At 37.0% G+C, this 14,655-nt stretch overlaps 1 protein-coding gene across 2 annotated transcripts; it reads left to right on the top strand.

Moving 5' to 3' along the window:
• Positions 1–9,588: 9,588 nt before the first annotated feature.
• Positions 9,589–14,621, top strand: prdx1 (peroxiredoxin 1). 2 transcript variants are annotated; one of them, XM_081374567.1, is made up of 6 exons: positions 9,589–9,742; positions 10,458–10,566; positions 10,738–10,891; positions 11,657–11,779; positions 13,734–13,864; positions 14,017–14,621. In XM_081374567.1, the coding sequence occupies exons 2-6, from the start codon at positions 10,461–10,463 to the stop codon at positions 14,100–14,102; spliced, it is 600 nt and encodes a 199-aa protein (XP_081230693.1). In that variant the 5' UTR covers positions 9,589–9,742; positions 10,458–10,460; the 3' UTR covers positions 14,103–14,621. The 2 variants fall into 2 exon arrangements, with proteins under 2 accessions (XP_081230693.1, XP_081230692.1); XM_081374566.1 differs by having other exon boundaries at positions 9,591–9,742; positions 10,455–10,566; positions 14,017–14,601.
• The last annotated feature ends 34 nt before the right edge of the window (positions 14,622–14,655 follow it).

Raw genomic sequence — 14,655 nt, 5'->3', positions numbered from 1 at the left:
TACTTACTTGGAAAAAAGTAATCTGATTACGTTACTCACATTACTTGTAATGCATTACACCCAGCATTGCTCATGATTACGTCAATGACAAAGAATGTCTGAGGTGATGAATATACACACACACACACATATATATATATATATATATATATATATATATATATATATATATATATATATATATATATATATATATACAGTGAGGAAAATAAGTATTTGAGCACCCTGCTATTTTGCAAGTTCTCCCACTTAGAGATCATAGAGGGGTCTGAAATTGTCATCGTAGGTGCATGTCCACTGTGAGAGACATAATCTAAAAAAAAATCCAGAAATCACAATGTATGATTTTTTAACTATTTATTTGTGTGATACAGCTGCAAATAAGTATTTGAACACCTGAGAAAATCAATGTTAATATTTGGTACAGTAGCCTTTGTTTGCAATTACAGAGGTCAAACGTTTCCTGTAGTTTTTCACCAGGTTTGCACACACTGCAGGAGGGATTTTGGCCCACTCCTCCACACAGATCTTCTCTAGATCAGTCAGGTTTCTGGGCTGTCGCTGAGAAACATGGAGTTTGAGCTCCCTCCAAAGATTCTCTATTGGGTTTAGGTCTGGAGACTGGCTAGGCCACGCCAGAACCTTGATATGCTTCTTACAGAGCCACTCCTTGGTTATCCTGGCTGTGTGCTTCGGGTCATTGTCATGTTGGAAGACCCAGCCTCGACCCATCTTCAATGCTCTAACTGAGGGAAGGAGATTGTTCCCCAAAATCTCACAATACATGGCCCCGGTCATCCTCTCCTTAATACAGTGCAGTCGCCCTGTCCCATGTGCAGAAAAACACCCCCAAAGCATGATGCTACCACCCCCATGCTTCACAGTAGTGATGGTGTTCTTGGGATGGTACTCATCATTCTTCTTCCTCCAAACACGTTTAGTGGAATTATGACCAAAAAGTTCTATTTTGGTCTCATCTGACCACACGACTTTCTCCCATGACTCCTCTGGATCATCCAAATGGTCATTGGCAAACTTAAGACGGGCCTTGACATGTGCTGGTTTAAGCAGGGGAACCTTCCGTGCCATGCATTATTTCAAACCATGACGTCTTAGTGTATTACCAACAGTAACCTTGGAAACGGTGGTCCCAGCTCTTTTCAGGTCATTGACCAGCTCCTCCCGTGTAGTTCTGGGCTGATTTCTCACCTTTCTTAGGATCATTGAGACCCCACGAGGTGAGATCTTGCATGGAGCCCCAGTCCGAGGGAGATTGACAGTCATGTTTAGCTTCTTCCATTTTCTAATGATTGCTCCAACAGTGGACCTTTTTTCACCAAGCTGCTTGGCAATTTCCCCGTAGCCCTTTCCAGCCTTGTGGAGGTGTACAATTTTGTCTCTAGTGTCTTTGGACAGCTCTTTGGTCTTGGCCATGTTAGTAGTTGGATTCTTACTGATTGTATGGGGTGGACAGGTGTCTTTATGCAGCTAACAACCTCAAACAGGTACATCTAATTTAGGATAATAAATGGAGTGGAGGTGGACATTTTAAAGGCAGACTAACAGGTCTTTGAGGGCCAGAATTCTAGCTGATAGACAGGTGTTCAAATACTTATTTGCAGCTGTATCATACAAATAAATAGTAAAAAAATCATATATTGTGATTTCTGGATTTTTTTTTAGATTATGTCTCTCACAGTGGACATGCACCTACGATGACAATTTCAGACCCCTCCATGATTTCCAAGTGGGAGAACTTGCAAAATAGCAGGGTGTTCAAATACTTATTTTCCTCACTGTATATTCTATTAGAAACATGTAGGTCAAAGTCAATACAAAGAAGGCCTTTTTTGCTTATTACTTTGTATTGTGGAAAACATGGCCAACATCAGTAGAGCCTTCAAGGCTTAACACACAGAAAACAGTGGTTGTTTCTTAGATGTGCACATGGTGAGAAGATGGGATTTAACCATTTCGTAAATAGTTACATGGTTGTTAATTTGGTTCTGTAAAGCTTTACAACCGTTTTTTTAAGGGTGATGAGAAATCCAGACGCTTAATTGTGCCCCGTGTCTGTTTTACAGGAATGCATGAATGCTTATATTCTGTGCATAACCACTTTTTTTAAATCTTCACCACTGCAAGGTGACAAAATCCTTTCAAATTAGTCACACAAAAATAACAATAATAGCATTTAAGAGAGCACAGGGAGATGATGGAGCGTCTGCAGTATGAAGGCTCAGCATGCAGGTTTTGGCTGTGTTTCAGCTCAGGAAGCATCAGCTCATCTGCATGATTCGTCACTAGAGCCGCAGGGTCCCTGTCACATCACATGGTTTATCCTCAGTGTCTGTCCAGCTGTTTGCTGTCCAGAGGAACGAACAGACCTCCACAGGGTCAAGAGCGGAGGATAATTTGATTACAAGTAACTCACTGTCTGACAATTTTTTTGTGAAAACCCCAAAATATATATTTTCTTTCATTTTATGTAAACATGAAGACTGAAGTCTTTGGATGGCTTCATGAGATTGAAGTGTTTAAATCAAGACAACAGCAAGGATGATGAAGCTCCAGCTCTGAAAGTTCTCTCTAATCAAATGAGCTTTAGTGATGTAAACTCGGTCCTGAAGGGCCACTGTCCTGCAGAGTTCAGCTCCAACCCCAATTAAACACACCTGAACCAGCTAATCAGTATCTTATAGGGCCTAGTAAGAATTAGCTCAGGTGTGTTTAATTGTTGGAACTGAACTCTGCAGGACAGTGGCCCTTCAGGACCAAGTTTGGAGCCCTTTTGTCAATCACTGGATATGTAAATAAGTCCAGGCCTGCTAGTGATGTAAAACAGGCTGCGTATGTATGGATAGTGAGATGGCATGAGGGAAAAATAAGAGTTTCCCATCACAGCAGGCACTGACAGCACGACTCCTCAAGACAAGCAGTAACAGAGCCTGTTGCTGTAGAATAACCCCTAGTGAACACCTTACCTAGTTGTTTTGATGTGAAGCGGTGCATGAAGAATTTTTTTAACACGGGTCATTTTGTTTCCTAAATTCCATTTGAAATATAATAGGCAATAAGTATTGCAGTTTTCATTGATATTTAATTTCAAATAAAAGATGTTTTGCAGCCCATCCTCTACTGGCTCTACTCTTCACCACAATGGTTACTCTAAAAAACTTCAGCATAACAGAAGCCCCTGTAAATCCCAATATAACAGGACAGTGAACACTAACACATCTCTCCCTATATTAATCAAAAACACATGCGCAAAAACACACACAAAATAACACTTAATTTCAACATTTAATTTCACTTATTCAGTCTGACGCAATGCATGCTGATGGAAACTAGAAATCTACTGCAACTCAGTTTAGGTTCCACTTAATACAATCAGATTTTTAGATTTAGAAAAAGAAAACTTTTTCTATTAAGTACAATGAACTTTCAGTAATATTTGCGTGAAATTAATTTCATTGAATTAGTTCAAACTGTTCGGTTTGCATTCACATGTCAACATCCCCAAATTTTAAACATTGCTCAAGTCTGGTTTTCCCCACTTTGAAAACCGAAATGCGCTTAATTGTAGTGAATGTGCACTTTTGTACTTCAAATCTTAAAAGCATATTTTTAAAAAATTTGTACTAGATAATAAAATATTAATGAAATAAAAGGGCACTTATGTTTACTTAAAGAGAGTACACTTTCATTATTTTTTAAAAGTGCACTTAGTAATAATGTCAATTTAAAGTTTTACATTTTTAAATCATTGTTTTATTAATAATTTGTTGTGCTTTAAAGAAGAACTTCGATTAACACTTTAAAGCACATGTAATGGTATTTTTACATTTAAAATGCACTAAATTTATCATTACAGATGTGTAATCAGAAATGTTATGATTCAATAACAGAAATGTTATGAAATCAAATGATTTTCAAATGAATTGACATCAAATTGTAGTTTACCATAATTGCTTGACAGCTGCAAGTGGTGGCGATTTTGATTCATACCATAAAGTTATTTAAAATCTTTTGAATTTGTTCAAGTTGTTATTTATCTCCTAAACAAGTTTTACTGTCCATGTGCGCGTATAGATTAAAATAAGTGTTCTCTCCATAAATGACAAGAAATAATGCTTTCCTCCATTTTGTAAGCTGCTGGGCTATATACAAAAAACTAAAAAGATAAATGAATAATGACTTTAAATCAAGTTTATTTGTGAACAGTCATGAGTAATTTCATAAATAAATTTGGAATTACAGGTTTTTTTTATTCGCTTTGGTGCTATTTTCACAAGTAAGGTGAACATTTTCAAAACTCTTAGTGCTAATATCACAACCGATCATCAAAAGTGCACTTTTTTCAAACATTTCATCATGTTTTCAATTGTGTTAGTACAATACTCAAAATCACAAAGTATCCCTTTCACAACACAAAATAATGGTTTCATCTATATAAATGTTTCATTCACTGTCTAGCTGCTTTTCATAATGCCATTACTATCAAACTTTTGATTTGGATCTCTTCTTGTTCAGTTTAATACATTTGTCTGTTTTTTCTTAATGGTTAATCAATGAATCATTTGGTACACCTATAGATTTCTATAGATATAGATATAGTTTCTGCTTTGTTTGCAATTCAGATTGATCAGAGATGCATCAGAAGACGGGAGACAGATGGCATAAAATATAGTACATTATGTATGCCATGTGATACTTTAAACTGACATTACTGTAACTCACCCTTCATCTGTAAAGGTCAACTACAGTACACAGTCATATGGCACAGGCGAAAACATTTACTGTATTGCCAGCAAATTGTTCTACACTGTAAAAAGTGAACAAAGTAAATTATCATGTTTTATCGTGAAAAATGTGATCATTTAAGTTGAGAAAACTTAATTTCTTTCGGTGTTACCATTTGAAGTATTTTTTTAAGTTGATCCAACTGTTCACCTTTTACAGTGTAGCACAAAACCTCATGGCAGTTTATAACTTCATCACAGCTTTTGATAACACACTAGATACTATTACAAACATTATGGATTCAATTATGAAATGTAAGCAACTGTAGCCTGTATTACTGTAATTATTTCAGCAAGGGTGAATTGAAACATGTATCTTGCATTGTTTGCTGTTGAATTCATTGACTGTTAAAAGTACTCAATTGAAAGAATATAATACTGTTGTGTTTCTGTGATTAAACCAAATGTTCTCATTACAATAATCTTGTGTTTGAAACAATGATTATGTGTACTGAAATGTGTATAACTGTAATAAATGGAAAGATTTCAGTGTGTGAAAAGAGGGTTGCATCTGCAACATTATTGTTGCATGTCCCGTATTACACAACACTGCCCCCATCAGAAAGCAGAGGACCCCTGTGGTGGAGGAGTGCAATCTGATGATGACCTCCAGTAGTGCACTTGGACCAACATAGTGTTTAATAAAAGACAAGACAAATATGCTTAGTGCCTTGAGAGTTTTATTGCAATTATTCTTTGGGGAAAAAATGTAATCAGTAAATCATCTTGGTCACTGATAGAACTTCATCAAGCTCTATTTCTCCCCTTAATTATTAATTATAATTTTTTTCAGGGAAAAATACTCTATTATATTTCTCTATTGTACTCCTTAAATCAAATGACCTTGTTATGAGAATAATCATAATCAAACAAGTAATAAAAACTCGGTGAGTGTTTAAGCGCAATTTTCTCACGTCATGGGATCACAACACTAAGAGATAGTAAATCTTTTCCTGGATTTTTTTGTGCGTTCCCGAGATTAGACCTTCCTTAACATAATGCCGAAAACCCGAAGTCTCTAGGTGGTCTGGTTGACGAGTAGATAGAAGTGCAAGATTGGTGCGCACAGACAGAACAGAAATCATGAGTTAACAATCGCAATTTTGTCCGGTGGAAAATTGCACTAAAAATACCCCTAACTGAAGAATCATTTGATATTCCCTGCTTTAGATCCCAATCTTCTAGGACATTGTCTCTGCTGTGGCGGATCATGGTCTTCAGGAGCCTCTTTCTATCAGACTTTCGAGGGCACTCAAAACCAAGTGGAAGTTTTAAGGGGGGAGAAATGGGACAGGGACTTGATCTCCCTCCCCATGAAAATCAGCAGAACATTTTAAGCCGATATGAAATTGGCAAAATGCTCGGGAAGGGAGGATTCGGCGCCGTCTATGAAGGCACACTCTTGGAGGATGGCCTTGAGGTATCGTAATTTTACGTATAATATTTAGCTAGCAAATTGTTTGATCTCACTCTGTCCATTTCAAGTCCACTATTTTGTGCACGTGTAACCAATTTTTTGTTGTGTTGGACAAGTGGCGATAAAATTTGCCAGAAAGAAGAGGAACACGCGACGCATCAAGATTGTAAGTAGACTACTTCTTTTCACAGTTTATCATTGTAAACAATTAGTCCAAGACAGGTCTAAATCTTTATTTGAGAAAACAGCTCCATCGAACAGTCCTAAAAATGATCTCTCTTCTAGCCTGGCCATCCCACACCCCTTCCATTAGAGGTTGGCCTTTTAATCCTGGTCAGTCAGGATGATAAAGTTCCTCACATCACTGAGCTGCTGGAATGGCAGGAGCAGCTTGACCAATACATCATGGTCTTGGAACGTCCCTCGCCGTGTCAAGATCTGGGGAATTATGTCCATCGCTTTGGAGGGACCCTCGCTGAGGACTTAGCGTGGCTTGTCATGTGGCAGGCAACATGTGCTGTCGCCGTGGAGTGTTTCACTGAGACATTAAACTGAACAACCTGTTGATCAATTCAGAAACCCTTGAAGTCAAGCTTATTGACTTCGGGTGCGGGGATCTGCTGAGAGAATCTGGTTATGACGTCTTCTGTGGTATGTATTATGCATCAAACCTGTAGTTTAGGACTTAAATTCTTGTGACGAGGTCAACTATATCCCTGTGTTTTGGAAGCTTACCCTTCAGACAAAATGTCTTTCATTCAGGCACACGAAAGTACTTCACCCCTGAGTACAAAATGGAGGGCAGGTACCACGGGAAACCTGCTACTGTGTGGTCGCTGGGAGTGCTATTGTTTGTAATGGTGTGTGGACGCTATCCAGAAACCAACGACCTGCTGGCGATCGATCGGGGCAAATGGTTTCAACCTGGCTTGTCAGATGGTAAGATGGCATTCATCACAACAAAGAAGACCAATTGTGATTCTAAACTGTACAAAACAGAACAAACAAAAAATAAAGGGCGGGAACAGTAACATCTTAGCCAAGTGGTTGGAATTTTCCAAGAATTTCTGACCTTAGAACAGTCAAATCTTGCAGATTATTACAAAGACAGCAGGTGTAAGGTTCAAGTCTCTCATCTCTCCTGCTCTCCCATTGTTCTGCACAGAATGCTGCCATCTGATTCGATCCCTCCTGCAGCAGAACCCAAGCTGTTCTCCATTCACGGTTTGCAAAGTTTCACTGACCCCCCCCACACCTCGTCTTGCAGGGCTGGCAAGCCTTGGTAACACTAGTCCCAAAATGCCCTGTCAACTGTCATAAGGGTCCCAGAAGTTGCTCTTATGGCCGCTCCAGAGGTTTCCTGTGAAAGCTGTTCCTGCCACAGCTACTCCAGAGGTTCCTGCGTTGGCCGGGACAGAGATTCCTGTCTCAGCTTCTCCATCCCTCATATGGGAACAAAAGACAGAGAGAAAATGTGTATTTCATTTGTATTTTGGTTCTATTGTATTTATTTGCACTATCGCTTGTTTGTTTATTTCACTGTTTACTTGTCTTTAAAAATGCTTTAACTTTATATTAGAAAGACTAATATTTTTTTGTTGTGGTATAAAAATTGGAATCGAGAATTGTGAAATTTCAAAGCATGGGATCAAGTTTTGAAAGAATGACTAGCTGTGTTACAAGTGTGATCAGTTTGGATTTTTGTACTAAGAGAGTTTTGAAAATGTCCACCAAAGCGGAAAAAAAAAACAGTAATACGTTGTACATTTCTATTAAACCTGTTTAATTTTTCCTTTCCTTGTTGAACAAGAATGACTCAGAATATTGTCGCATTTTGCTCAGTTTGCTAACAATAGCATGACTTATATGACTCAATGTACCAGTAAAGTGACACAAAAATGAAAATGTTTTGCATAATTTACAGTGCATTGAATCCGAATTAGTGTGTTGTTTAACAACCGCAAGGATCAAATAGCATGATTATAACATGATTTATGACTATATCTTGATGTTACTTTGCTCTTATCAGCACTACAAACTCGTCAAGCATTTCATATTGACACATGCTGTAGGTCTGTTTAGATATGTAATCCTGCTAAAGCTTTCCTTTCATGATTTAGCACACTGAACCTACTTTCAAGTAAGCAAAGCCTGGGTTATGGATGTTGTTTGTTATACATTTTCACTAAAACCTGTAACCGTGACACAAAGCAGTAGAGACGGAATATGCTGATTATGCCCATGTTTGTTGGTTGAAAGCAGTCCTTTTTTAAAACACTCGTTTGAGGCATCATTTGATCTGAAGCCCACAGCTGCGTTTTTAATATGATCTCTTTGTGTCCAGCCGCCTCTTATCAGACCCTTCATTTGGTGGCCATGACAACTAGGTTGAGAGACGGGACGCTGAAAGAGAGGGGGAGGTAGAGGTAAAAAGATGAAGTCTGCAAATGACAGCTACTTTTACACGCTGCCTAAAATCCAAGATCATACGATAGCTTAAACAAAGGCCTGTACTAGAGGAAATGTTTGGAATGCCTAGCTATTGTGTGTGTTTAGTGTATCCTACAAAGATTGATGTATGTTTAGATGAGTGCAAAGATTTACTCTCTGTGAACCGCAGCAGGAAATGAATATGAAATATGAGTAAACACTGACAGACACTCTGGCAACCCAGAGGAATGTTAAAGCATCAGTCTGACACAAGACAGCACGGAAAATCCCACGAACTTGGTTTCCTCCTCCTCCTCCATAAGGAAACAAAGTGCTTTTATATTATGACATAGCAATTCAGTGAATGTGTAGGGCAGGTAGAAAGATTATAACAATCTGAGGTCAGTGAGGGTCTTTATGTAATGCCTATCGTGAAGTTGAGGAAAATCTAGTGAATTAAGAGTGACAAAACCTCTGGCAGAAAGTCACATTGCAGAAGCCCCATGACATGAAACGGTTGCTTGGGTTGATTAAGCCAGTTGTATTTGAGGAACAAAGTTCTGTAAAAGAGGTTTTGCTTCAGGCAAACATAAAAGTGTTTTGCCTGTAAGTTCATAACTGTAACCCAAATGTTTACACCATTTTTTAAAAACGTATTATTTTAAAACAAATGGAATCTCTTAGGAGCAGTTCACAAATATAGACTCGCTAAAAGCAGATCCAGTTTATGGTAATAGCTACATGTTCTAGGCTGTTGCTTTTATAGCTACTAAAATGAATGAGCTATTTTCGTTGGAGTAAGTACACTATATTAGTATTTGGCTAATTTGTATAACAGTGGTTTTAGACACAGCACATCGCTTGTATATACGGATGTGTTCAGCACAGAAAATGTGCAAAGTCATGCTGGCATAAACAGATCTCAGTGGTCTGGTCACTCCACCACATGTACTTTTGAGTCGAGCCAGTGGATCTCACGGAGTATCGCGATACTTGAGCGTGACCTATTTAAACACCAACCACACTGACTTGGTAGTTCACACACTCATTCATTAACACAGAGTCAGAGACTGATTGTGGAAGACAGCCGAAGGTATGAAATACTCAGTTAAAACTTTTCTTTTCTTTCTAGTGAATATGCGCTTTATGAAAAGTAATCGAACACAGAGCTGCTCTTGTTTTACCATGGAAATTTCCATGTAATTTCGTCTCTGCTTTAGGTGGGAGAGTTTCGTTTTCCGTAATTGCGATATTTACATTTATGATGTCTTTATATACGTTTAACGTTACGTTTGAATTAATAATGTATTGTGAAATTGTTCCCATGTGAACATGTTTATAAGGCGCCCACCTGTTGCAGTTCGATCAATGTAAAGTGATTTAGAAAACTACGTATAAAATTATTATAATGCTGAATTTGTAGCCTATATATACATGTAAATAGGGTTACGTCAACTTTAAAATAACTTTACTATTATACTATTACGTAAGTCAGTAACTATTAGTAGGGTACATGTGCTGCAATTTGAGGAAATAGTGAAATAACGAAAGAAAATTAGCCTACTTCCTGAAGACCAACTTACATATTCTATTCTATTCTATTCTATTCTATTCTATTCTATTCTATTCTATTCCTAATAAACAATTAATCATATAGTATTTTGCTCATTGATGTGAATGCTCTTTATACTGTTCAGGTTTTTTTCCTTTCTGAAATGTGGCTTTAATGTAACATATAGGTTTTTTTTGTTACTTTATTTATTTTACTGTTTTTCATGAAACATATTTTCTTCTCTTGAACCTAGCAGAAAATGGCAGCTGGAAAAGCACATATTGGCAAGCCTGCTCCAGACTTCACAGCCAAAGCTGTGATGCCAGATGGACAGTTTAAAGATCTCCGTTTGTCTGACTACAAAGGTATGACCTTAAAATTATCTTTTATAACATAAAGAATACTCTTCAAGGAAGCATTTCCAGGAAACTCAAGGGTGTGACTTTGGATCACACAAATATTTGATTAGAGATAGCACACATTGTGTGAGTGTCCTTGTGCACTTGTGACAAATGCTTTATTGCTCTTGTTTCCAGGAAAGTATGTTGTGTTATTCTTCTATCCATTGGATTTCACCTTTGTTTGCCCCACTGAGATCATCGCCTTCAGCGATGCGGCCGAGGAGTTCGGGAAAATCAACTGTGAGGTCATCGGTGCCTCTGTTGATTCCCACTTCTGTCATCTTGCCTGGTGAGTAAAAAAGATGAAGAAAAAAAGGTCAAACTTTAAAGGGGCCATTAAAAATCCTAATGTCAATGCTGCTAAAGTTTTTTTGCCACAAAACCACCCTCTCTCAGACTCTTAAAACGGTCTGTTTTATGCTGTCGTGCCTTAAAGAAACACACCCATTGCATGTGAAATGAACATTTGCGTGTGGACGCAATCGTTTCTCATGGGAACGCAATACTTTTGTGAGAAACTGCAAAAGCATTAAAATATATTTTGATGTCCCATCTCATATTTTTTTTTCCCATCACCATGTCCCTTTATGGGCCCCGTAATTCTCTTCTCCGATGACGTGTTTACTGGCGCGAGGGCGGGACAACCTGTCACTCACATGACATCTCAGCAATAGCAAACCACAATCATCCAATTCCCTCCAATTTCCTCCTCATGGAGAAAATCAAGTCCCGCCCTGCATTTTTTTTTTCTTCGAGAAGCCATTTCACTCACAATAAGGAAGAAATCGCAAACTCACAATCGCAACTTCTGTTTCATGCCGACTTGTTACAGTATATTATAATTGATGGTTTCAGTTTTAGTTAACAATAATAACCCTGTCTCACAATGGCATAAAATGTGTCACACTCTACTCTTTGTAGTGAAAGTTACTCTTTACCTAAAAAACACTTTGTCTTTATACCTTTTTTAAGTACTATTCTATTGTACAGAGTTGACAGACTTATTCAATATTCATGAACTTACCAATGAATGACAATGTTTTTACCACAACAGGATAAACACACCTCGGAAACAAGGTGGTTTAGGACATATGAAGGTCCCTCTGGTGGCAGATACCCTCCGCTCCATATCTCAAGACTATGGTGTACTAAAGGAAGATGAGGGTATTGCATACAGGTATGAAGGGATTTACCTAAATAAATATATATACAGTGCTGAGCATAAGTTTAGACACCCATGCTAAAGTTGACTAAAAAGAGGAATAAAAAATCATCTTTTGGAAATTGAACTTAATGCCTTAATTGAAAAATTTTGGAAAAATCCAACCTTTAAGGACACCAATTTTCTTTGTGAATGAATAATGTATCGTAAATAACATCATCACATAGCCTTCACCATACCTAGAGATAGGCATGGTTTTATTTCAGTTAGCCAAATAGCTAGTTTGATTTGCATTGAGAGATGATCTTATGGAAAGTACTCCATGCCAATCTCTAGGTATGGTGAAGGCTATGTGATGATGTGGGGCTATTTTAACTCCAAAGGCCAAGGGAACTTTATCAGGATGCATAGTATCCTGGCTCCATGAAGTAACTGGCCTTTAAAAATAAAAATCTGCCTGCCTCTATGGGAATTTAACATAGGGGTGTCCAAACTTATGCACCCTGTATTTCAAGGAAGAACATTTATTTATTTACGATACATTATTCATTCACAAAGAAAAATTGGTGTCCTTAAAGGTTGGATTTTTCCTAATTGTTTTAATTAAGGCATTAAGTTCAATTTCCAAAAGATGATTTTTTATTCCTCTTTTTAGTCAACTTTAGCATGGGTGTCTAAACTTATGCATAGCACTGTATATAGAGAGAAAAGTACCATACACACTACCATTCAATATTTTTTGAAAGAAATGAGTACTTTAATTCAGCAAGGATGCATTAAATTAAGCGAAAGTTACAGAAAAGACATTTATAATGTTACAAAAGATTTCTATTTTAAATGAATGCTGTTCTTTCTATTCATCAGTGATTCCTGAAAATAAATGTATCACAGCCCCCCCCCCCCCCCCCGAAAAAAAATTAAGCAGCTCAACTGTTTTCAACATTTATAATAATAATAAATGTTTCTTGAGCATCAAATCATATTAGAATGATTTCTGAAGGATCATGTGACACTGAAGACTGGCATAATGATGCTGAAAATTCAGCTCTATCACAGGAATAAATTATTATGGAAGCTTGTTTCCGCCACTGAATAAAACATTTTAAAAGAGAATTGCGACTTTTTATCTCACAATTGCGAGTTTACATCTCGCAATTCTGACTTTATTTCTCAGAATTGCGAGATATAAAGTCAGAATTGCGTGAAATAAAGTCAGAATTCTGAGATATAAAGTCAGAATTCTGAGATATAAAGTCAGAATTCTGAGATATAAAGTCAGAATTCTGAGATATAAAGTCAGAATTGCGAGATATAAGGTCGCAATTGCGTCTTATAAAGTCAGAATTCTGACTTTTTTTCTCGCAATTGCGAGATATAAAGTCAGAATTGCGTGATATAAAGTCGCAATTGCGAGAAAAAAAGTCAGAATTCTGACTTTATAAGACGCAATTGCGACTTTATATCTCGCAATTATGACTTTATATCTCAGAATTCTGACTTTATAACACGCAATTGTGACTTTATATCTCGCAATTCTGACTTTAAAACACGCAATTGCGACTTTATTTCACGCAATTCTGACTTTATATCTCGCAATTCTGAGAAATAAAGTCAGAATTGCGAGATGTAAACTCGCAATTGTGAGATAAAAAGTCACAATTATCTTTTTTTTTTTTTTGTGGTGGTGGAAACAAGCTTCCATAAATTATGTTTTGAAATACATATTTAAATAGAAAACAGTTATTTTGAAGTGTGATAATATTTCACATGTTGCTGTTTCAAATAAATGCAGTCTTGGTGAGCATTAGAGACCTAAAAAAATATTTTAGAAATCTTACACACTCTTGAACAGTATTGTATCTTTGTACTACTTAGTGATGGATTTTGGCACACAATATTAGAATAAAACAGTTCAGATCTCCTGCTGTATATTGTTATTAACTTCTTTTTATTTATTTTTCTAACTTAGAGGTCTTTTCATCATTGATGACAAAGGCATCCTGAGGCAGATAACCATCAATGACCTGCCAGTGGGCCGCTCTATTGATGAAACCCTTCGCTTGGTGCAGGCCTTTCAGTTTACTGACAAACATGGAGAAGGTATACAGCATATTCTCTTGCCTTTGGACTGAAAGTTCTTCTTGATTTTACATACTTTTCCTTTTATACAGTACAGTGTAAAATGGGTTTCCATTTAAAAAAACTGTAATATTTAATATAAATTTGCCTTTTTGTTGTCACTTTTATCCTAGTTTGCCCAGCCGGATGGAAGCCCGGAAAAGACACAATCAAGCCCGACGTCCAGCAGAGCAAAGACTACTTCTCCAAACAGCACTAAAAAACACACTAGACTGTGCAGCATTGTGTAAGAGTGGTAATAATAATATTTATAGTGATATTGTGGGAAGTTATAGGACCAAAGTCTGTCATTTTCAAAACTACCCGAAATATACTGTAACATTTGAGCTAGTATGTATAATGTGTCTTTTTGTTGTGAAAAGAGATTGTATTGTAAACAAATTTTTCCATTTCAAACAATAAAGCATTTTAACTATAAACCGTTTTTTATTTAAATTACGGTTATTTTCTTGTATACTTTAATGAACTCAGAAGGCTAAATAAATATGTAGAAAATAAATAAATATAAGTAAATAAATTAATCAAATCATTGCCTGTTCTTTGTAAATGAGGGCTTTGTGTTTGCCGCCAAATGCGCGTGATCGGTGACAAGTGACTCGCGCGCGCTCACCGACTTGTGGTCAGCGTCAGCGGTTTACCTTAAAAAGATATAGCTGTATTCTTCTTTCGGTTTTTAACAATAAATGATTATTTTAATCAAATAACACATTGTCTTACATAAACATCGATAGATTTATTGAATCATCAACTTG

This window comes from Scardinius erythrophthalmus (genome assembly GCF_964197995.2).
Source record: "Scardinius erythrophthalmus genome assembly, chromosome: 9".
Lineage (NCBI taxonomy): Eukaryota > Metazoa > Chordata > Actinopteri > Cypriniformes > Leuciscidae > Scardinius > Scardinius erythrophthalmus.
This window is presented reverse-complemented; position numbering and strand designations above follow the sequence as displayed.